The sequence below is a fragment of the Bombina bombina genome, chromosome 6 (genome assembly GCF_027579735.1).
Source record: "Bombina bombina isolate aBomBom1 chromosome 6, aBomBom1.pri, whole genome shotgun sequence".
Taxonomy (NCBI): domain Eukaryota; kingdom Metazoa; phylum Chordata; class Amphibia; order Anura; family Bombinatoridae; genus Bombina; species Bombina bombina.
The window spans coordinates 1,118,460,959-1,118,485,818 of NC_069504.1; the positions used below are offsets into that span (position 1 = coordinate 1,118,460,959).

The 24,860-nt window shown below is 42.5% G+C and overlaps 1 protein-coding gene across 1 annotated transcript in view; it reads right to left on the minus strand.

The window, feature by feature from the left end:
• Positions 1-24,860, minus strand: part of LOC128664262 (NADH-cytochrome b5 reductase 3) — an 81,215-nt gene that overhangs the window by 29,422 nt on the left and 26,933 nt on the right. Inside the window, exons 5-6 of the mRNA XM_053719081.1 lie at positions 10,649-10,778; positions 40-123 (exon numbers count right to left, since the gene is read on the minus strand). Of these exons, the coding sequence (XP_053575056.1) occupies positions 40-123; positions 10,649-10,778 (214 nt within the window). The remainder of the gene's footprint in view (positions 1-39; positions 124-10,648; positions 10,779-24,860) is intronic.

Here is a 24,860-nt window from a genome sequence, read left to right on the forward strand (position 1 = left end):
CCTAGTGTATAGCCGTGTAGGCAACATGTACAAACATACCTGTTCCACCCGCAATCATCCCTAAATTCTTCACTTTCTTTGTAACAGGTTGAGATTTCTTGTCTGGACGGATTTCAAAAGTACCTATAATTGTAGTGGGGAAAAAAAATAAATAAAAAGGGGAGGATGATCTCATTTCAGTGTGCATTAACTTTTAAATGTTGAACAAAGTATCTAAAGGTTATAGTTGAGTACACGGCCGCCCTAACTGAATAGTAGTGAAAAGGACCCAGAACACCAAAATCATTAAAAACGCAAGGCAGCCCCATTGCATAGTTATCGATTTTGCTATCATTTAAAAAAAAAACCACATTATTATTCCTTAAGGTGTCAGTTATTAAACCATATTTTGGGTTGGGTATTAATGAGAAGCTTTAAAAGCAATTTATTTCTAAGCAGATAAATAACGTAGACCAGTAGTGGGCAACTTTTGATGCACTTAAAGGGATATCAAAGTTGTCACGAATACCTCAGGATTTAGCTGCTAAGGGGTTAAGTCTGTTTAGCCTGTGAGCTAACAAACATTTGTTTTTTCAAAAAAAGAACTATGTCCTGTGTTTGTTTGTGTTTTATTTGAAGTGCCAGGAGCCTCATAAATACTTTGTAGTACACAGAATAGACCTTTATGGCTCAAACTGTCAGCAGAGGGCATGATGCAAAACAGTGCCTCAGTCACATAAACTGATAAGGTCAATAAAAAGGACATTGGTATAATGTATATCTGTGTTTAAAACTGTTATGACATTAAATGAAGGGAAATATGACAACCATGTCCTATTTGATATCAAATTGATTCTCCCAATGAAACTAAGAGTGCCTGCCTGCTTATATGAAAATAGATTTACCTAGCAGAAATTAGAATGGGTTCTATAATTTCAGGCAAAGACTTAGTTTATTGAAGGTCATAAAAACTAGGGGGGGTTTTAGCCCCTGCCCAGGGGGGTGTGGTCTGGAAAATATGTATAAGAATCTTGTGTTTTAATAATAAGATTGCTCATTCTACAGGGGAGGATGCTACAGCGTGAGTGACCATCTTCTCTTGCCCATCTCCCTGGGGCAGACTTATAAGCTAGGAAAGTATTAGGTCGGTTATTTTCTTCATTTTAACCTGTTTGCTGTGTGTAATTTTATTTGTAACAACTTTTTATTAATGCATTACGCATAATATTTTTGGCATAATAAATAATTCATTTATTAAACTTTGGCCTTTGCCTAATAATTTATCTAAGTTACTGAAAGAGACTGGAATATTAGAATGTATATTTTATGTTATTTTCTGCTATATTGTATCCTAAGAGTTAATGTGTAAATCTGGGGTTTCCTTAAGATTTCCCATATCATATAATCTTAAGTGGTGGCAGCTAGGTATTATAGTTAGTTTAGGGTGGGTGGCATTAAAGGGGAGTTTTGGGCATTTCTTTTACATCTAGTACAGACTGGAGAGTGTTGTTAACCCTTGCACCCACTGAACTAAATCACAAGCTTGCCTGGTGTGGCTAGATTGTGACATATTTGAGAGTAGAAGGGGTCTGATAACCCTTTCTGTGCCAAATAAGTGACTGGCGTAGGGTTGGATAACCCTGGTCATCACAAAAACATAATTTATGCTTACCTGATAAATTCCTTTCTTCTGTAGTGTGATCAGTCCACGGGTCATCATTACTTCTGGGATATTACTCCTCCCCAACAGGAAGTGCAAGAGGATTCACCCAGCAGAGCTGCATATAGCTCCTCCCCTCTACGTCACTCCCAGTCATTCGACCAAGGACCAACGAGAAAGGAAAAGCCAAGGGTGAAGTGGTGACTGGAGTATAAATTAAAAAATATTTACCTGCCTTAAAAACAGGGCGGGCCGTGGACTGATCACACTACAGAAGAAAGGAATTTATCAGGTAAGCATAAATTATGTTTTCTTCTGTTAAGTGTGATCAGTCCACGGGTCATCATTACTTCTGGGATACCAATACCAAAGCAAAAGTACACGGATGACGGGAGGGATAGGCAGGCTCTTTATACAGAAGGAACCACTGCCTGAAGAACCTTTCTCCCAAAAATAGCCTCCGATGAAGCAAAAGTGTCAAATTTGTAAAATTTGGAAAAAGTATGAAGCGAAGACCAAGTTGCAGCCTTGCAAATCTGTTCAACAGAGGCCTCATTCTTGAAGGCCCAAGTGGAAGCCACAGCTCTAGTAGAATGAGCTGTAATTCTTTCAGGAGGCTGCTGTCCAGCAGTCTCATAAGCTAAACGAATTATGCTACGAAGCCAAAAAGAAAGAGAGGTAGCGGAAGCTTTTTGACCTCTCGTCTGCCCAGAGTAAATGACAAACAGAGAAGACGTTTGTCGAAATTCCTTAGTTGCCTGTAAGTAAAATTTTAGAGCACGGACTACATCCAGGTTGTGCAGTAGACGTTCCTTCTTTGAAGAAGGATTTGGGCATAAAGAAGGAACAACAATCTCTTGATTGATATTCCTGTTAGTAACTACCTTAGGTAAGAACCCAGGTTTAGTACGCAGGACTACCTTATCCGAATGAAAAATCAAATAAGGAGAATCACAATGTAAGGCTGATAATTCAGAGACTCTTCGAGCCGAGGAAATAGCCATTAAAAATAGAACTTTCCAAGATAACAACTTTATATCAATGGAATGAAGGGGTTCAAACGGAACGCCCTGTAAAACATTAAGAACAAGGTTTAAACTCCATGGTGGAGCAACAGTTTTAAACACAGGCTTAATTCTGGCCAAAGCCTGACAAAAAGCCTGGACGTCAGGAACTTCTGACAGACGTTTGTGTAACAGAATGGACAGAGCTGAGATCTGTCCCTTTAATGAACTAGCAGATAAACCCTTTTCTAAACCTTCTTGTAGAAAAGACAATATCCTAGGAATCCTAACCTTACTCCAAGAGTAACTTTTGGATTCACACCAATATAGGTATTTACGCCATATCTTATGGTAAATCTTTCTGGTAACAGGTTTCCTAGCCTGTATTAAGGTATCAATAACCGACTCAGAAAAACCACGTTTTGATAAAATCAAGCGTTCAATTTCCAAGCAGTCAGCTTCAGAGAAGTTAGATTTTGATGTTTGAAGGGACCCTGTATCAGAAGGTCCTGTTTCAGAGGTAGAGACCAAGGTGGACAGGATGACATGTCCACCAGGTCTGCATACCAAGTCCTGCGTGGCCACGCAGGTGCTATTAGAATCACTGATGCTCTCTCGTTTGATTCTGGCAATCAATCGAGGAAGCAACGGGAAGGGTGGAAACACGTAAGCCATCCTGAAGTCCCAAGGTGCTGTCAGAGCATCTATCAAGACTGCTCCTGGATCCCTGGATCTGGACCCGTAACGAGGAAGCTTGGCGTTCTGTCGAGACGCCATGAGATCTATCTCTGGTTTGCCCCAACGTCGAAGTATTTGGGCAAAGACCTCCGGATGAAGTTCCCACTCCCCCGGATGAAAAGTCTGACGACTTAAGAAATCCGCCTCCCAGTTCTCCACTCCCGGGATGTGGATTGCTGACAGGTGGCAAGAGTGAGACTCTGCCCAGCGAATTATCTTTGATACTTCCATCATAGCTAGGGAGCTTCTTGTCCCTCCCTGATGGTTGATGTAAGCTACAGTCGTGATGTTGTCCGACTGAAACCTGATGAACCCCAGAGTAGTCAACTGGGGCCAAGCCAGGAGGGCATTGAGAACTGCTCTCAATTCCAGAATGTTTATTGGCAGGAGACTCTCCTCCTGACTCCATTGTCCCTGAGCCTTCAGAGAATTCCAGACGGCACCCCAACCTAGAAGGCTGGCGTCTGTTGTTACAATTGTCCAGTCTGGCCTGCTGAATGGCATCCCCCTGGACAGATGTGGCCGAGAAAGCCACCATAGAAGAGAATTTCTGGTCTCTTGATCCAGATTCAGAGAAGGGGATAAGTCTGAGTAATCCCCATTCCACTGACTTAGCATGCACAGTTGCAGTGGTCTGAGGTGTAAGCGTGCAAAGGGTACTATGTCCATTCCCGCTACCATTAAGCCGATTACCTCCATGCATTGAGCCACTGACGGGTGTTGAATGGAATGAAGGGTGCGGCAAGCACTTTGAAGTCTTGTTAGCCTGTCCTCTGTCAGGTAAATCTTCATTTCTACAGAATCTATAAGAGTCCCCAGGAAGGGAACTCTTGTGAGTGGAACGAGTGAACCCTTCTTTTCGTTCACCTTCCATCCATGTGACCTTAGAAATGCCAGCACTAACTCTGTATGAGACTTGGCAGTTTGAAAGCTTGAAGCTTGTATCAGAATGTCGTCTAGGTATGGAGCTACCGAGATTCCCCGCGGTCTTAGTACCGCCAGAAGAGCACCCAGAACCTTTGTGAAGATTCTTGGAGCTGTAGCCAATCCGAATGGAAGAGCCACAAACTGGTAATGCCTGTCTAGGAAGGCAAACCTTAGGTACCGATAATGATCTTTGTGAATCGGTATGTGAAGGTAAGCATCTTTTAAATCTACAGTGGTCATGTACTGACCTTCTTGGATCATAGGTAAAATTGTCCGAATAGTCTCCATCTTGAACGATGGAACTCTTAGGAATTTGTTTAGGATCTTTAAGTCCAGGATTGGTCTGAAAGTTCCCTCTTTTTTGGGAACCACAAACAGATTTGAGTAAAACCCCTGTCCCTGTTCTGATCGTGGAACTGGATGGATTACTCCCATTAACAAGAGCTCTTGTACGCAGCGTAGAAACGCCTCTTTCTTTGTCTGGATTGTTGACAATCTTGACAGATGAAATCTCTCTTGGAGGAGAGTATTTGAAGTCCAGAAGGTATCCCTGAGATATTATCTCTAGCGCCCAGGGATCCTGAACATCTCTTGCCCAAGCCTGGGCGAAGAGAGAAAGTCTGCTCCCCACTAGATCCGATCCCGGATCGGGGGCCCTCAATTCATGCTGTTTTAGGGGCAGCAGCAGGTTTCCTAGTCTGCTTGCCCTTGTTCCAGGACTGGTTAGGTTTCCAGCCTTGTCTGTAGCGAGCAACAGCTCCTTCCTGTTTTGGTGCAGAGGAAGTTGATGCTGCTCCTGCTTTGAAATTACGAAAGGAACGAAAATTAGACTGTCTAGTCTTGGCTTTGGCTTTGTCCTGAGGCAGGGCATGGCCTTTACCTCCTGTAATGTCAGCGATAATCTCTTTCAACCCGGGCCCGAATAAGGTCTGCCCTTTGAAAGGTATATTAAGCAATTTAGACTTAGAAGTAACATCAGCTGACCAGGATTTTAGCCACAGCGCCCTGCGTGCCTGAATGGTGAATCCTGAATTCTTCGCCGTACGTTTAGTAAGATGTACTACGGCCTCCGAAATGAATGAATTAGCTAGTTTAAGGACTCTAAGCCTGTCCGTAATGTCGTCCAGAGTAGCTGAACCAATGTTCTCTTCCAGAGACTCAATCCAGAATGCCGCTGCAGCCGTGATCGGCGCAATGCATGCAAGGGGTTGCAATATAAAACCTTGTTGAACAAACATTTTCTTAAGGTAACCCTCTAACTTTTTATCCATTGGATCTGAAAAAGCACAGCTATCCTCCACCGGGATAGTGGTACGCTTAGCTAAGGTAGAAACTGCTCCCTCCACCTTAGGGACCGTTTGCCATAAGTCCCTTGTGGTGGCGTCTATTGGAAACATTTTTCTAAATATCGGAGGGGGTGAGAACGGCACACCGGGTCTATCCCACTCTGAACAATTTCAGTAAGTCTCTTAGGTATAGGAAAAACCTCAGTACTCGACGGTACCGCAAAATATTTATCCAACCTACACATTTTCTCTGGTATTGCAACTGTGTTACAATCATTCAGAGCCGCTAACACCTCCCCTAGTAATACACGGAGGTTTTCCAGTTTAAATTTAAAATTTGAAATATCTGAATCCAGTCTGTTTGGATCAGAACCGTCACCCACAGAATGAAGTTCTCCGTCCTCATGTTCTGCCACCTGTGACGCAGTGTCTGACATGGCCCTAATATTATCAGCGCACTCTGTTCTCACCCCAGAGTGATCACGCTTACCTCTTAGTTCTGGTAATTTAGCCAAAACCTCAGTCATAACAGTAGCCATATCCTGTAATGTGATTTGTAATGGCCGCCCAGATGTACTCGGCGCTACAATATCACGCACCTCCCTCTGAGCGGGAGATGTGGGTACTGACACGTGAGGCGAGTTAGTCGGCATAACTCTCCCCTCGTTGTTTGGTGAAATTTGTTCAATTTGTACAGATTGATTTTTATTTAAAGTAGCATCAATACAGTTAGTACATAAATTTCTATTGGGCTCCACTTTGGCATTGCAACAAATGACACAGGTATCATCCTCTGAATCAGACATGTTTAACACACTAGCAAATAAACTTGCAACTTGGAAATACAATTCAATTAGAATAATATTAAAACGTACTGTGCCTTTAAGGAGCACAGAAGATCTATGACAGTTGAAAATTAGTAAATTGAAACAGTTATAGCCTCAATCCTTGTAAACAACACAACTTTAGCAAAGGTTTAATCCCATTAGCAAAGATAAATTCTGAAAGCAGGAAACAAATTACAGAATAAACGTTTTTTATCTCAGTCAAACTATAATTCTCACAGCTCTGCTGAGAGAAATTACCTCCCTCAAAATAAGTTTTGAAGACCCCTGAGCTCTGTAGAGATGAACCGGATCATGCAGGGAATACAATGAGTTGCTGACTGAAATATTTGATGCATAGAAAAAGCGCCAAAAAACGGCCCCTCCCCCTCACACACAGCAGTGAGGGAGAACAGAAACTGTCAGAAAACAGATTAAGCAATTGCCAAGTGGAAAAATAGTGCCCAAACATTTATTCACTCAGTACCTCAGTAAATGAAAACGATTTTACATTCCAGCAAAAACGTTAAACATAATCTCTAGTTATTAAACAGCTTTATGTATTTCTTACAGTGTAATTCTAGTGAAGTACCATTCCCCAGAATACTGAAGTGTAAAGTATACATACATGACATTATATCGGTATGGCAGGATTTTCTCATCAATTCCATTGTCAGAAAATAAAAACTGCTACATACCTCTATGCAGATTCATCTTCCCGCTGTCCCCTGATCTGAAGTTTACCTCTCCTCAGATGGCCGAGAAACAGCAATATGATCTTAACTACTCCGGCTAAAATCATAACAAAAACTCTGGTAGATTCTTCTTCAAACTCTGCCAGAGAGATAATAACACAACTCCGGTGCTATTTTAAAATAACAAACTTTTGATTGAAGATATAAAACTAAGTATAATCACCATAGTTCTCTCACACATCCTATCTAGTCGTTGGGTGCAAGAGAATGACTGGGAGTGACGTAGAGGGGAGGAGCTATATGCAGCTCTGCTGGGTGAATCCTCTTGCACTTCCTGTTGGGGAGGAGTAATATCCCAGAAGTAATGATGACCCGTGGACTGATCACACTTAACAGAAGAAAGTCATTTTTAATATAAGCATCAGACGTAAATCACTGCATTGTAAAACATCTGGGTTTATGTAGTGGCGGCCACTACATAAACCCAGATCTTCCTTATACAGCTAAAGGAGAAAGCTGAAATTGGCTGCCGCTAATCCATAAGGAAGTGGTTTTGTCATTACTTTGACTATATTCAGTTCTATTTTAATTTGTTTTATTTTATCTACAATTTAGACCCCTATTTTTAGCTATATTGTAAAAAAAAAAAAAATCTGCATGCAGGATAAAAAGCTTTTGAAGCGGTTATTTAGATAGCAACATTTGCACTGCTTTGCAATCCAGGGACAGTCTGAGTGTTTATTATTAAAAAGGGACAGTCTAGGCCAAAATAAACTTTCATGATTCAGATACAGCATGTAATTTTAAACAATTTTCCAATTTACTTTTATCACCAATTTTGCTTTGTTCTCTGGGTATTCTTAGTTAAAAGCTTAACCTAGGAGGTTCCTATGCTAATTTCTTAGACCTTGAAGCCCACCTCTTTTCAGAATGCATTTTAACAGTTTTTCACCACTAGAGGGTGTTAGTTCACGTATTTCATATAGATAACTGTGCTTGTGCACGTGAAGTTATCTGGGACAGGCACTGATTGGCCAGACTGCAAGTCTGTCAAAAGAACTGAAATAAAGGGGCAGTTTGCAGCGGCTTAGATACAAGATAATCACAAAGGTTAAAAGTATATTATTACAACTGTGTTGGTTATGCAAAACTGGGGAATGGGTAATAAAGGGATTATCTATCTTTTAAAACAATAAACATTCTGGTGTAGACTGTCCCTTTAAGTTTCCTTTGCTGTGGTCAACTAGGCCGAGACGAGTTCTTAAACATATCAAGCAATCACTGTGCAGCATGGTCAGGGATCTGAATTTCACAGAATGCACTACAGCCTCTCTGGTGGAAAAACGTCAGCATTTATACTACAGGAAAAGCATGCAAAATAAATTATACAGTGCATATGAGGCATGTGTCCCTTTAAGCCTTTAATCCTAGGTTGGCAAAGGATGTTTTATGTATGTTGCAAACACACAGGTGCTGTATTTCCCCACCTTAACAGCATTTATTCTCCACTTCTATTTACTTAATGCATTCCCACTCAGATAATACAAAACCATGGGCTGAACATAAGGGTTTGAGGACTTGATCATCACTCTTCTGCCTCTGAATGGTCTGAAAATGAAGGCGCTGCTACCCCTGCACTTCCCATTACTGTGCACTAGATTGGCTGCTGGACCAACATGGAGCGGATATTGCAGTAATTTACAGAATAGAAAGTACTGGAGGCAGCTAGTAATTATTTGTATAGCGCAGCATTATTCTGTAGCACTGAGCTTTCTGACTTTTTGTCTTGCTTTGTCTAAAAACACGCTGTGTGTTATGAGGACTTGTGCGCTTTTAAGACAACCAGACATGTACATGAATGTAGAATGAAGCCGTACCAATAAGTCATTATCTTTAGTGCTATTTTCTACAACAGCTCTGCTACAGAAGGTGCAGAACTTCCTCTGCTAGAGACATTACTATTCATTGCATAAAAAGCGCCACTCAGGAAATGTTTATGTAAATCTGGCACTTGCTGTACTTAGTGGCAATGATTTTATTAGGGTTTATATAATGACTAGCAAAGAGAGAGAGAGCTTACAGCAATTTGCTAAGAGCCACAGAAAGCCCACACAGGACACAGACCAGTAATTTGACCTTCCTCACTCTAATAATGTGCTAACTTAATTGCTAGGGAACTGCTAATATCTGAGATACATACCTGATATCAAATGATTTAGTGCATCATTGATGAGAATTAAAAATCTGTTTTTGGGGAGTGGGCGATTTTGAAAACTGACAGAGGGGACATAAATGTTTTCTTTGGAAATCAATTTAAAATTTCCTCTTGTAGATGGATAAAAAGTCAGATTTATTTAAGAAATAAACTTCTGTGAAGCTTGCGAAATTCAGTGCTAACCAATGTCTATACCAGCTTTAGAACAATGAATACTTCAGTACCGCTTGTACTCATACATACATTTCCTGCCGCTTTCAATATAAAATGTAAACAGCAGCTTTAACTAGACACCTCATTTCTGTTCTCTCATATGCAGGTTATTTTTTTTGCAATATTTTGTTATGTCTCTTCAAATGCGGAAATCATGACCTACAGCACATTTACTATGGGTAGTACCTGTGTGAATAGTATAATACACACTTTGATTTCTTAAAAGGGACGTTAAATCCTGATTATGAACACAACTCCTCCTTTATTCCATCAAATAGAATAGATTTTAAATGTATGACCTATACTTAAAACAAAACAATGTCCCTATACAGAATAAATCCATTTCTCTTGTGGGGCTGTGAGAAATAAAATAGTTTGCAACATGCAATTTCTATTTGTTTTATGTTACATGTAACCCCTTATTATGTCTGTCATTTATACATTTAGGGGTTATATTGTGCAGGTCTCGCCAACCGCTGAGGGCGGAAAACCCTTAAGACATGCGACATACAGGGTACATTGCCGTCATTAATGGGGTTAAACATGTACTTGACAGGAAAGTCAAAAATCAAACTTGCATGATTTATAGAGCATGTAATTTTAAAACGACTTAAAATGTACTTCTATTATCAAATTGACTTTGTTCACTTTGTATCATTTGTTGAAAAGATTATGTCTATACCCTATACTACTGGGAGCTAGCTGGAGACTGGTGGCTACACACATTTGTCTCTGGACATTGGCTCGCCAGATATATTCATCTAGCTCCCAGTAGTGCTGGGGTTAATCCCTTTGCAGGGGTAAAACACACAATTATATACAAGAAATAGTGCAACAATAAAATGGTCTAACACTTATATGTATTTACCTGCTCTGATAAACAAAAGAAAACAGATGTATTACAATTTAATGTCCTTTCATGTGCATGGTCACAAATGCTTATCCACAATACCACAATAATCATGTAGTTCCTACTGAACACAATTTAATACAGTGTCATTTAAACAAACACAAAGCACTTCTTTATTAATTCATTGTAACTGGACAGACATTTGTTTAATACTTAGACTAGAAAAACAAAAAGACAGTAAAAAAAGGATAAACTACCTCTTCCCTTGTAGACCAGAAGCCCACTAGGACCACGGAAATCTATGGTGTCCCCTATTTTTAGGCCTTCCAGATACTGAGACATCTTGCCACCATCAGGAAACTTAGGATGGATCCCTTTAAAGTAGATCTATAAATATATTAAAAAAAAATAAAAAAAAAAAAAAAAATAATAAAATAAAATAAATACAAAAAAAAAAATATATAAATGCACTTAGATGAATTACATCCTCAAATAGAAACATATTTGTAATATACATGTACTGGCAAAATTGTTTCTTGTGAAAGTTATCACTGTTTCAGTGTTAACATTTGTCTGTGCATGTGAAGCACAGCAAGATTTCTCATTTTAAATACAGCGGCTGCTCAGAACTCAAGTGGGGCTTGTACCATGTTAGAAATTGACAAAATTAGTCATTACCAGATGGTACAAGCACCTTAGGCTCTCTGGGCAAGTTCTGTGTTTAAGATGCTGGTGCACGGTGCATACTTAAAACATAATTTATGCTTACCTGATAAATTCCTTTCTCCTGTAGTGTAGTCAGTCCACGGGTCATCCATTACTTATGGAATATATCTCTTCCTAACAGGAAACTGCAAGAGAATTACCCAGCAGAGCTGCTATATAGCTCCTCCCCTCACCTATCATACTCAGTCATTCGACCAAAGCAGACGAGAAAGGAGGAACCATAGGGTACAGTGGTGACTGGAGTTTAATTAAAATTTAGACCTGCCGTAAAAACAGGGCGGGCCGTGGACTGACTACACTACAGGAGAAAGGAATTTATCAGGTAAGCATAAATTATGTTTTCTCCTGTTAAGTGTAGTCAGTCCACGGGTCATCCATTACTTATGGAATACCAATACCAAAGCTAAAGTACACGGATGAAGGGAGGGACAAGGCAGGAACATTAAACAGAAGGAACCACTGCCTGAAGTACCTTTCTCCCAAAAATAGCCTCCGACGAAGCAAAAGTGTCAAATTTGTAAAATTTTGAAAAAGTGTGAAGCGAAGACCAAGTCGCAGCCTTGCAAATCTGTTCAACAGAGGCCTCATTTTTAAAGGCCCAGGTGGAAGCCACAGCTCTAGTAGAATGAGCTGTAATCCTTTCAGGAGGCTGCTGTCCAGCAGTCTCATAGGCTAAGCGTATTATGCTACGAAGCCAAAAAGAGAGAGAGGTAGCCGAAGCCTTTTGACCTCTCCTCTGTCCAGAGTAAACGACAAACAGGGAAGAAGTTTGACGAAAATCCTTAGTTGCCTGTAAATAGAATTTCAGGGCACGGACTACGTCCAGATTATGCAAAAGTCGTTCCTTCTTTGAAGAAGGGTTAGGACACAGAGATGGAACAACAATCTCTTGATTGATATTCCTGTTAGTAACTACCTTAGGTAAGAACCCAGGTTTAGTACGCAGGACTACCTTGTCTGAATGAAAAATCAGATAAGGAGAATCACAATGTAAGGCAGATAACTCAGAGACTCTTCGAGCCGAGGAAATAGCCATCAAAAACAGAACTTTCCAAGATAACAGCTTGATATCAATGGAATGAAGGGGTTCAAATGGAACGCCTTGAAGAACATTAAGAACTAAGTTTAAGCTCCACGGCAGAGCAACAGACTTAAACACAGGCTTAATCCTAGTTAAAGCCTGACAGAAAGCCTGAACGTCTGGAACTTCAGCCAGATGTTTGTGTAGAAGAATAGACAGAGCAGAAATCTGTCCATTTAACGAACTAGTAGATAAGCCCTTTTCTAAACCCTCTTGTAGAAAGGACAATATCCTAGGAATCCTAACCTTACTCCATGAGTAACTCTTGGATTCGCACCAATGTAAATATTTACGCCATATCTTATGGTAAATTTTTCTGGTAACAGGCTTCCTAGCCTGTATTAAGGTATCAATAACCGACTCCGAGAAGCCACGCTTTGATAGAATCAAGCATTCAATCTCCATGCAGTCAGCCTCAGAGAAATTAGATTTGGATGTTTGAAAGGACCCTGAATTAGAAGGTCCTGTCTCAGAGGCAGAGACCACGGTGGACAGGACGACATGTCCACTAGGTCTGCATACCAGGTCCTGCGTGGCCACGCAGGCGCTATCAGAATCACCGAAGCTCTTTCCTGTTTGATCTTGGCAATCAAACGAGGAAGCATCGGGAATGGTGGAAACACATAAGCCATGTTGAAGACCCAAGGGGCTGTCAGAGCATCTATCCGCACCGCTCCCGGGTCCCTGGACCTGGATCCGTAACAAGGAAGCTTGGCGTTCTGACGAGACGCCATGAGATCCAGATCTGGTTTGCCCCAACGACGAATCAGTTGAGCAAAGACCTCCGGATGAAGCTCCCACTCCCCCGGATGAAAAGTCTGGCGACTTAGAAAATCCGCCTCCCAGTTCTCCACGCCTGGGATGTAGATCGCTGACAGGTGGCAAGAGTGAGACTCTGCCCAGCGAATTATCTTTGAGACTTCCAACATCGCTAGGGAACTTCTGGTTCCCCCTTGATGGTTGATGTAAGCCACAGTCGTGATGTTGTCCGACTGAAATCTGATGAACCTCAGAGTTGCTAACTGAGGCCAAGCTAGGAGAGCATTGAATATTGCTCTTAACTCCAGAATATTTATTGGGAGGAGTTTCTCCTCCTGAGTCCATAATCCCTGAGCTTTCAGGGAATTCCAGACTGCTCCCCAGCCTAGAAGGCTGGCGTCTGTTGTTACAATCGTCCAATCTGGCCTTCGAAAGGTCATCCCCTTGGACAGATGTGGCCGAGAAAGCCACCATAGAAGAGAATCTCTGGTCTCTTGATCCAGATTTAGTAGGGGGGACAAATCTGAGTAATCCCCGTTCCACTGACTTAGCATGCACAATTGCAGCGGTCTGAGATGCAGGCGCGCAAATGGTACTAGGTCCATTGCCGCTACCATTAAGCCGATTACTTCCATGCACTGAGCTACTGACGGGTGTGGAATGGAGTGAAGGACACGGCAAGCATTTAGAAGTTTTAATAACCTGGCCTCTGTCAGGTAAATTTTCATCTCTACAGAATCTATAAGAGTCCCTAGAAAGGGAACTCTTGTAAGTGGTAATAGAGAACTCTTTTCCACGTTCACCTTCCACCCATGCGACCTCAGAAATGCCAGAACTATCTCTGTATGAGACTTGGCAGTTTGAAAACTTGACGCTTGTATCAGAATGTCGTCTAGGTACGGAGTCACCGCTATGCCTCGCGGTCTTAGTACCGCCAGAAGTGATCCTAGAATTTTTGTAAAGATTCTTGGAGCCGTAGCTAATCCGAAGGGAAGAGCTACAAACTGGTAATGCCTGTCTAGGAAGGCAAATCTCAGATACCGGTAATGGTCCTTGTGAATCGGTATGTGAAGGTAGGCATCCTTTAGATCCACTGTGGTCATGTACTGACCCTCTTGGATCATGGGAAGGATGGTTCGAATAGTTTCCATTTTGAATGATGGAACTCTTAGAAATTTGTTTAGGATCTTTAAGTCCAAGATTGGCCTGAAGGTTCCCTCTTTCTTGGGAACCACAAATAGGTTTGAATAGAATCCCTGCCCGTGTTCCGTCCGCAGAACTGGGTGGATTACCCCCATTAGTAAGAGGTCTTGTACACAGCGTAGAAACGCCTCTTTCTTTATTTGGTTTGCTGATAACCTTGAAAGATGAAATCTCCCCCGTGGAGGAGAAGTTTTGAAGTCCAGGAGATATCCCTGAGATATGATCTCCAACGCCCAGGGATCCTGGACATCTCTTGCCCAAGCCTGGGCGAAGAGAGAAAGTCTGCCCCCCACTAGATCCGTTTCCGGATAGGGGGCCCTCTCTTCATGCTGTTTTGGGGGCAGCAGCAGGTTTCTTGGCCTGCTTGCCCCTGTTCCAGGACTGGTTAACTTTCCAGCCCTGTCTGAAACGAGCAACAGCTCCTTCCTGTTTTGGAGCGGAGGAAGTTGATGCTGCTCCTGCCTTGAAGTTACGAAAGGCACGAAAATTAGACTGTTTGGCCTTTGATTTGGCCCTGTCCTGAGGTAGAGCATGGCCCTTACCTCCCGTAATGTCAGCAATAATTTCTTTCAAGCCGGGCCCGAATAAGGTCTGCCCTTTGAAAGGAATATTAAGCAATTTAGATTTAGAAGTCCCGTCAGCTGACCAGGATTTAAGCCATAGAGCTCTGCGCGCTTGGATGGCGAATCCGGAGTTCTTAGCCGTAAGTTTGGTTAAATGCACAACGGCATCAGAAACAAATGCGTTAGCTAGCTTAAGTGTCTTAAGCTTGTTGATTATTTCATCCAATGGAGCTGAGCGAATGGCCTCTTCCAGAGACTCAAACCAGAATGCTGCCGCAGCAGTGACAGGCGCAATGCATTCGAGGGGCTGTAAAATAAAACCTTGTTGAACAAACATTTTCTTAAGGTAACCCTCTAATTTTTTATCCACTGGATCTGAAAAGGCACAACTATCCTCCACCGGGATAGTGGTACGCTTAGCTAAAGTAGAAACTGCTCCCTCCACCTTAGGGACCGTCTGCCATAAGTCTCGTGTGGTGGCGTCAATAGGAAACATTTTCCTAAATATGGGAGGAGGGGTAAAAGGCACACCCGGTCTATCCCACTCCTTGCTAATAATCTCTGTAAGCCTTTTTGGTATAGGAAACACGTCAGTACACACCGGTACCGCATAGTATCTATCCAACCTACATAATTTCTCTGGAATTGCAACCGTGTTACAATCATTCAGAGCCGCTAATACCTCCCCTAGCAATGTGCGGAGGTTCTCTAGCTTAAATTTAAAATTGGAAATCTCTGAATCCAGTCTCCCTGGATCAGATCCGTCACCCACAGAATGAAGCTCTCCGTCCTCACGTTCTGCAAACTGTGACGCAGTATCCGACATGGCTCTCATCTCATCCGCACGCTCTATCCTTAACCCAGAGCTATCGCGCTTGCCTCTTAATTCTGGCAACTTAGATAATACTTCTGTCATAACAGTAGCCATGTCTTGCAAAGTGATTTGTAAGGGCCTCCCTGATGTACTTGGCGCCACAAAATCACGCACCTCCTGAGCGGGAGGCGAAGGTACTGACACGTGAGGAGAGTTAGTCGGCATAACTTCCCCCTCGTCGTCTGGTGATAATTTCTTTACATGTAAAGATTGACTTTTATTCAAAGTAACATCAATGCAATTAGTACACAAATTTCTATTGGGCTCCACATTGGCCTTTAAACATAGTGAACAAAGAGATTCATCTAAGTCAGACATGTTTAAACAAACTAGCAATGAGACTAGCAAACTTGGAAATATTTTTCAAAATTAATTTACAAGCAATATAAAAAAACGCTACTGTGCCTTTAAGAAGCACAGAAAAACTGACACAGTTGAAATAACAATGACCAAAATAGTTATAGCAACCAAATTTTCACAGTAAATGTATTAAGTTAGCAAAGGATTGCACCCACCAGCAAATGGATGATTAACCCCTTAGTACCCAAAAACGGATAACAATTATATAATTATCGTTTTTCTCACAGTCAAATACACTGTCACAGGACTGCTGTGCCCGATTACCTCCCTCAAAATGGATTTTGAAGACCCCTGAGCTCTCTAGAGACGATCTGGATCATGGAGGATGAAGTAGACAGATTGTGACTGAATTTTTACTGCGCAAAAAAGCGCTAAAATAGGCCCCTCCCACTCATATTACAACAGTGGGGAAGCTCAGAAACTGTTTCTATGCAGAAAACAAAAATGGCCATGTGGTAAAAATCATGCCCTAATAAGTTTTATCACCAAGTACCTCACAAAAACGATTAACAAGCCAGTAAACGTTTTAAACATACATTTGAAAGTTATGTATTATTATTAATAAGCCTGCTACCAGTCGTTTTTACTGCAGTTAAGGCTCATACATTATTTCAGTATTAACAGTATTTTCAGAGTCAATTCCATTCCTTAGAAAAATACATTCAGTGTACACACACACACACACACACACACACACATCAGCCTGATACCAGTCGCTATCACTGCATTTAAGGCTGAACTTACTTTACAATGGTATCAGCAGTATTTTCTCAGTCAATTCCATTCCTCAGAAAATAAATTACTGCACATACCTCATTTGTTGCAGGGGGGGCCCTGCATGCTATTCCCCTTCTCTGAAGTTACCTCACTCCTCAGATGAGAAACAGCCAGTGGATCTTAGTTACGTCTGCTAAGACCATAGAAAAAAACCCAGGCAGATTCTTCTTCTAATGCTGCCTGAGAATAAACAGCACACTCCGGTGCCATTTAAAAATAAACTTTTGATTGTAGAAATAAACTAAGTTAAAAAACACCACAGATCTCTCACAGCTTCCTTTTTAGTTAGGCTGCAAGAGAATGACTGAGTATGATAGGTGAGGGGAGGAGCTATATAGCAGCTCTGCTGGGTAATTCTCTTGCAGTTTCCTGTTAGGAAGAGATATATTCCATAAGTAATGGATGACCCGTGGACTGACTACACTTAACAGGAGAAATACACATTTGAAACCACTATAGCTTTTATTAGAAGCATTTTTGCTAATACCTGTATATTACAGACATGCTTCTATTCAAAACAAATACATCCATGAGGATTCCAATTTTGACCAGAATGTCCGTTTAATATTTAAGTGGCTTATGGGAAAAAAAACCCATCTGTAATAAGAGAAGAAGCCAAACAAAGGCATAATGCACAAGTCTAAGACAAGCCAAGAGAATAATGGAAACTGTGGCTGAAAAGGAATCATCCTGCTAATGTGTGAGATGACGGAGGCAGTGAAATAGGGCTACATTTGCTGCTTGCTTTCCATGCTCTGACAATAGTGCGCAATGTCTCTGAGGAGCAAAGCAATCACGTTACATTCCCAGATATTAAATCCCTAGTCCCCATGATACCCTGTATTGCAACGATCGCATGACCATTTGCACAGAGATACAGCAGAATAAGCTTCATGAACTGAAGCCAGAATCTGGCAAGCTCTGGAGAAAATACTAATCAACTTGTGAAAGAACAAACATGGAAAAGCACTCAAACGTTCCATAAATATAGATAACTGAATCACACAATTAGCCAAAGGACCCATAAATCAGGAGATGAAAACATTCAGATAGTGATACTCAAAAAGCAGCATAATGGTCTCCCCACTGCGAGGGCTCACAATGACTTAGGGCAGGTGGTGAGCTGGACAAAATGGAGACAGCTGAGGTAATGTTTTAGGATTGGCTGCAATATCCATTACCATAGAAAACGGGATAACAAAATATTTTGAAACTTACAGAGTAGCAAGCATTAGTTTTTTTTTTTTTTTTTTAAATATTGGGAAACATAAGACCAACAATGTTAGCACCTGAAATATTATTTTGAGAGCCATGTTTTTCCAGCTTCAGAGTCACTGCACTAGTACAAACTTCTATTGCTACTACATTAAAATCTGTACATTATTTAAACAAGGACAAGAGTGGAGAAAATTTCCTAGAACGTATATAATTATTCTTAAAGGAACAGTATACACTCATTTTCATATAACTGCATGTAATAGACACTATAAAGAATAAGATGCAGATACGGATATAAAAATCCAGTATAAAACCGTTTATAAAAACTTACTTAGAAAGTCTCAGTTTACCTCTGTCGAAAAAGGTAGCTGGAAAGCCCACTGCAAGTGTGAAATAAGACACTCCCCCCCCTCATATGAAAAGGCTCTTTACACAAACAGGCGCAAGCTGGAGTAGGCATCTGTCGGTATTCTCCTAAAACTTTGGGGCTTGGTTAGGAGTTTGAAAATCAGAGCAATGTTATTTAAAAATAAGCAAAACTGTACATAAAAACAAAAAACAAAACAAAAAACACACACTTTATGGGCTATATAAATTGTCATCTAAGACATTTATGCAAAGAAAAAAAAAAATAGTGTATAATGTCTCTTTAAAGGGACACTAAACCCAATTTTTTTTCTTTAACGATTCAGATAGAGCATGTCCTTTTAAGCAACATTTTAATGTACTACTATTATCCATTTTTCTTCATTCTCTTGCTATCTTTATTTAAAAAGCAGGAAGGTAAAGCATAGGAGCTGGACCATTTTTGGTTCAGAACCTGGGTTATGCTTGCTTATTGGTGGATAAATGTCAGCCACCAAAAAGCAAGCACTATCCAGAGTGCTGAATCTTAAATGGGCTGGCACCTAAGCTTTAAAATTCCTGCTGTTTTAAATAAAGACAGCAAGAGAATGAAGAAAAATTGATAGTAGGAACAAATTAGAAAGTTGCTTAAAACTGAATGCTCTGGCTTCCGGTGGAGGAGGAGCTACACAGGTGTGCTGCACAGGTGTAGCCCAAGCTACCTGCTGGCGGTAAATCTCTATGCGCCCAGCCCCCAGCCCTTGACTGTGGGCTGATGCACCTACGTGGACAGGCAAGCAAAATCTGTTCCGGAACCCACGCCAGTGGCCTATCATCCCACTGGCCTTTGCTACCTCCATCTATCTGGACTCTTTCTCATGAACAACAAACATTTATCATATCTGCTCTTTTTGTGGGCCTGAACTTTGCCAAAATATTTAAACCCACTTAAGTTCTTAGGACCCTGTCGATTTGCTAAAGAATATCTGCACTGTCATTTCAGGACAAAACTCCCCCTGTGCGCCAGTCCCCCCCATGACAACAAACTTTAAATGGATGGATAACTTGTCTACCAAACACGCCGCACTGCGGTGACCCTGCTGACTGTCTTTCCTCTGCTTTCAAACGGGTGTCTGCCGTATTGCTGCGGCTCTGCTAACACCTTACCTTTCCACCTGACCCACCGCTGTGGCTACGTCACCACCCTGCTGATCCACGGATCCGCCTGCCGCTGTGCTGCGGCCCCGCTGGCGTTCCGCTGCCACATCCTGCACTGCCGTGATCCCTCTGACGGCCCGTAGATCGGCTCCTCCCTCCCCCACCGGTGCTGCGTGGGAGGGAACGGGGCTCAAGCACGGAGCGGGACCTTGGTCCAGGGGCATCCCCTACAGACTGCCCTGCTGCACAAACGGGCGCTGCTGTCTCCTCCGGCTTCAGCGATCTGCAACCTGCCCTGAAGCCGGGTTACCTGCTGGAACACCTAAGCTGACGACGGACTCCTGGGGTGGCTGGATAACGCGCGATAGGGGGGGGTAAGTCTTTAAAAACAGAATTTATGTTTACCTGATAAATTACTTTCTCCAACGGTGTGTCCGGTCCACGGCGTCATCCTTACTTGTGGGATATTCTCTTCCCCAACAGGAAATGGCAAAGAGCCCAGCAAAGCTGGTCACATGATCCCTCCTAGGCTCCGCCTACCCCAGTCATTCGACCGACGTTAAGGAGGAATATTTGCATAGGAGAAACCATATGATACCGTGGTGACTGTAGTTAAAGAAAATAAATTATCAGACCTGATTAAAAAAACCAGGGCGGGCCGTGGACCGGACACACCGTTGGAGAAAGTAATTTATCAGGTAAACATAAATTCTGTTTTCTCCAACATAGGTGTGTCCGGTCCACGGCGTCATCCTTACTTGTGGGAACCAATACCAAAGCTTTAGGACACGGATGAAGGGAGGGAGCAAATCAGGTCACCTAAATGGAAGGCACCACGGCTTGCAAAACCTTTCTCCCAAAAACAGCCTCAGAAGAAGCAAAAGTATCAAACTTGTAAAATTTGGTAAAAGTGTGCAGTGAAGACCAAGTCGCTGCCCTACATATCTGATCAACAGAAGCCTCGTTCTTGAAGGCCCATGTGGAAGCCACAGCCCTAGTGGAATGAGCTGTGATTCTTTCAGGAGGCTGCCGTCCGGCAGTCTCGTAAGCCAATCTGATGATGCTTTTAATCCAAAAAGAGAGAGAGGTAGAAGTTGCTTTTTGACCTCTCCTTTTACCAGAATAAACAAACAAGGAAGATGTTTGTCTAAAATCCTTTGTAGCATCTAAATAGAATTTTAGAGCGCGAACAACATCCAAATTGTGCAACAAACGTTCCTTCTTCGAAACTGGTTTCGGACACAAAGAAGGCACGACTATCTCCTGGTTAATGTTTTTGTTAGAAACAACTTTTGGAAGAAAACCAGGTTTAGTACGTAAAACCACCTTATCTGCATGGAACACCAGATAAGGAGGAGAACACTGCAGAGCAGATAATTCTGAAACTCTTCTAGCAGAAGAAATTGCAACCAAAAACAAAACTTTCCAAGATAATAACTTAATATCAACGGAATGTAAGGGTTCAAACGGAACCCCCTGAAGAACTGAAAGAACTAAGTTGAGACTCCAAGGAGGAGTCAAAGGTTTGTAAACAGGCTTGATTCTAACCAGAGCCTGAACAAAGGCTTGAACATCTGGCACAGCTGCCAGCTTTTTGTGAAGTAACACAGACAAGGCAGAAATCTGTCCCTTCAAGGAACTTGCAGATAATCCTTTCTCCAATCCTTCTTGGAGAAAGGATAGAATCTTAGGAATCTTTACCTTGTCCCAGGGGAATCCTTTAGATTCACACCAACAGATATATTTTTTCCATATTTTGTGGTAAATTTTTCTAGTTACAGGCTTTCTGGCCTGAACAAGAGTATCAATAACAGAATCTGAGAACCCTCGTTTTGATAAAATCAAGCGTTCAATCTCCAAGCAGTCAGCTGGAGTGAGACCAGATTCGGATGTTCGAACGGACCTTGAACAAGAAGGTCTCGTCTCAAAGGTAGCTTCCATGGTGGAGCCGATGACATATTCACCAGATCTGCATACCAAGTCCTGCGTGGCCACGCAGGAGCTATCAAGATCACCGACGCCCTCTCCTGATGGATCCTGGCTACCAGCCTGGGGATGAGAGGAAACGGCGGGAATACATAAGCTAGTTTGAAGGTCCAAGGTGCTACTAGTGCATCTACTAGAGTCGCCTTGGGATCCCTGGATCTGGACCCGTAGCAAGGAACCTTGAAGTTCTGACGAGAGGCCATCAGATCCATGTCTGGAATGCCCCACAGTTGAGTGATTTGGGCAAAGATTTCCGGATGGAGTTCCCACTCCCCCGGATGCAATGTCTGACGACTCAGAAAATCCGCTTCCCAATTTTCCACTCCTGGGATGTGGATTGCAGACAGGTGGCAGGAGCGAGTCTCCGCCCATTGAATGATTTTGGTCACTTCTTCCATCGCCAGGGAACTCCTTGTTCCCCCCTGATGGTTGATGTACGCAACAGTCGTCATGTTGTCTGATTGAAACCGTATGAACTTGGCCTTCGCTAGCTGAGGCCAAGCCTTGAGAGCATTGAATATCGCTCTCAGTTCCAGAATATTTATCGGTAGAAGAGATTCTTCCCGAGACCAAAGACCCTGAGCTTTCAGGGATCCCCAGACCGCGCCCCAGCCCATCAGACTGGCGTCGGTCGTGACAATGACCCACTCTGGTCTGCGGAAGGTCATCCCTTGTGACAGGTTGTCCAGGGACAGCCACCAACGGAGTGAGTCTCTGGTCCTCTGATTTACTTGTATCTTCGGAGACAAGTCTGTATAGTCCCCATTCCACTGACTGAGCATGCACAGTTGTAATGGTCTTAGATGAATGCGCGCAAAAGGAACTATGTCCATTGCCGCTACCATCAAACCTATTACTTCCATGCACTGCGCTATGGAAGGAAGAGGAACGGAATGAAGTGTCCGACAAGAGTTTAGAAGTTTTGTTTTTCTGGCCTCTGTCAGAAAAATCCTCATTTCTAAGGAGTCTATTATTGTTCCCAAGAAGGGAACCCTTGTCGACGGAGATAGAGAACTCTTTTCCACGTTCACTTTCCATCCGTGAGATCTGAGAAAGGCCAGGACTATGTCCGTGTGAGCCTTTGCTTGAGGAAGGGACGACGCTTGGATCAGAATGTCGTCCAAGTAAGGTACTACTGCAATGCCCCTTGGTCTTAGCACCGCTAGAAGGGACCCTAGTACCTTTGTGAAAATCCTTGGAGCAGTGGCTAATCCGAAAGGAAGCGCCACGAACTGGTAATGCTTGTCCAGGAATGCGAACCTTAGGAACCGATGATGTTCCTTGTGGATAGGAATATGTAGATACGCATCCTTTAAATCCACCGTGGTCATGAATTGACCTTCCTGGATGGAAGGAAGAATTGTTCGAATGGTTTCCATCTTGAACGATGGAACCTTGAGAAACTTGTTTAAGATCTTGAGATCTAAGATTTGTCTGAACGTTCCCTCTTTTTTGGGAACTATGAACAGATTGGAGTAGAACCCCATCCCTTGTTCTCCTAATGGAACAGGATGAATCACTCCCATTTTTAGCAGGTCTTCTACACAATGTAAGAATGCCTGTCTTTTTATGTGGTCCGAAGACAATTGAGACCTGTGGAACCTCCCCCTTGGGGGAAGCCCCTTGAATTCCAGAAGATAACCTTGGGAGACTATTTCTAGTGCCCAAGGATCCAGAACATCTCTTGCCCAAGCCTGAGCGAAGAGAGAGAGTTTGCCCCCCACCAGATCCGGTCCCGGATCGGGGGCCAACATTTCATGCTGTCTTGGTAGCAGTGGCAGGTTTCTTGGCCTGCTTTCCCTTGTTCCAGCCTTGCATTGGTCTCCAGGCTGGCTTGGCTTGAGAAGTATTACCCTCTTGCTTAGAGGACGTAGCACTTGGGGCTGGTCCGTTTCTACGAAAGGGACGAAAATTAGGTTTATTTTTGGCCTTGAAAGACCTATCCTGAGGAAGGGCGTGGCCCTTACCCCCAGTGATATCAGAGATAATCTCTTTCAAGTCAGGGCCAAACAGCGTTTTCCCCTTGAAAGGAATGTTAAGTAGTTTGTTCTTGGAAGACGCATCCGCTGACCAAGATTTCAACCAAAGCGCTCTGCGCGCCACAATAGCAAACCCAGAATTTTTCGCCGCTAACCTAGCCAATTGCAAAGTGGCGTCTAGGGTGAAAGAATTAGCCAATTTGAGAGCACGGATTCTGTCCATAATCTCCTCATAAGGAGGAGAATCACTATCGATCGCCTTAACTAGTTCATCGAACCAGAAACACGCGGCTGTAGTGACAGGGACAATGCATGAAATTGGTTGTAGAAGGTAACCTTGCTGAACAAACATCTTTTTAAGCAAACCTTCTAATTTTTTATCCATAGGATCTTTGAAAGCACAACTATCTTCTATGGGTATAGTGGTGCGTTTGTTTAAAGTAGAAACCGCTCCCTCGACCTTGGGGACTGTCTGCCATAAGTCCTTTCTGGGGTCGACCATAGGAAACAATTTTTTAAATATGGGGGGAGGGACGAAAGGTATACCGGGCCTTTCCCATTCTTTATTTACAATGTCCGCCACCCGCTTGGGTATAGGAAAAGCTTCTGGGAGCCCCGGGACCTCTAGGAACTTGTCCATTTTACATAGTTTCTCTGGGATGATCAAATTCTCACAATCATCCAGAGTGGATAATACCTCCTTAAGCAGAGCGCGGAGATGTTCCAACTTAAATTTAAATGTAATCACATCGGGTTCAGCTTGTTGAGAAATTTTCCCTGAATCTGAAATTTCTCCCTCAGACAAAACCTCCCTGGCCCCCTCAGACTGGTGTAGGGGCATTTCAGAACCATTATCATCAGCGTCCTCATGCTCTTCAGTATCTAAAACAGAGCAGTCGCGCTTACGCTGATAAGTGGGCATTTTGGCTAAAATGTTTTTGATAGAATTATCCATTACAGCCGTTAATTGTTGCATAGTAAGGAGTATTGGCGCGCTAGATGTACTAGGGGCCTCCTGAGTGGGCAAGACTCGTGTAGACGAAGGAGGGAATGATGCAGTACCATGCTTACTCCCCTCACTTGAGGAATCATCTTGGGCATCATTTTCAGTGTCACATAAATCACATTTATTTAAATGAGAAGGAACCCTGGCATCCCCACATTCAGAACACAGTCTATCTGGTAGTTCAGACATGTTAAACAGGCATAAACTTGATAACAAAGTACAAAAAACGTTTTAAAATAAAACCGTTACTGTCACTTTAAATTTTAAACTGAACACACTTTATTACTGCAATTGCGAAAAAGTATGAAGGAATTGTTCAAAATTCACCAAACTTTCACCACAGTGTCTTAAAGCCTTAAAAGTATTGCACACCAAATTTGGAAGCTTTAACCCTTAAAATAACGGAACCGGAGCCGTTTTTAACTTTAACCCCT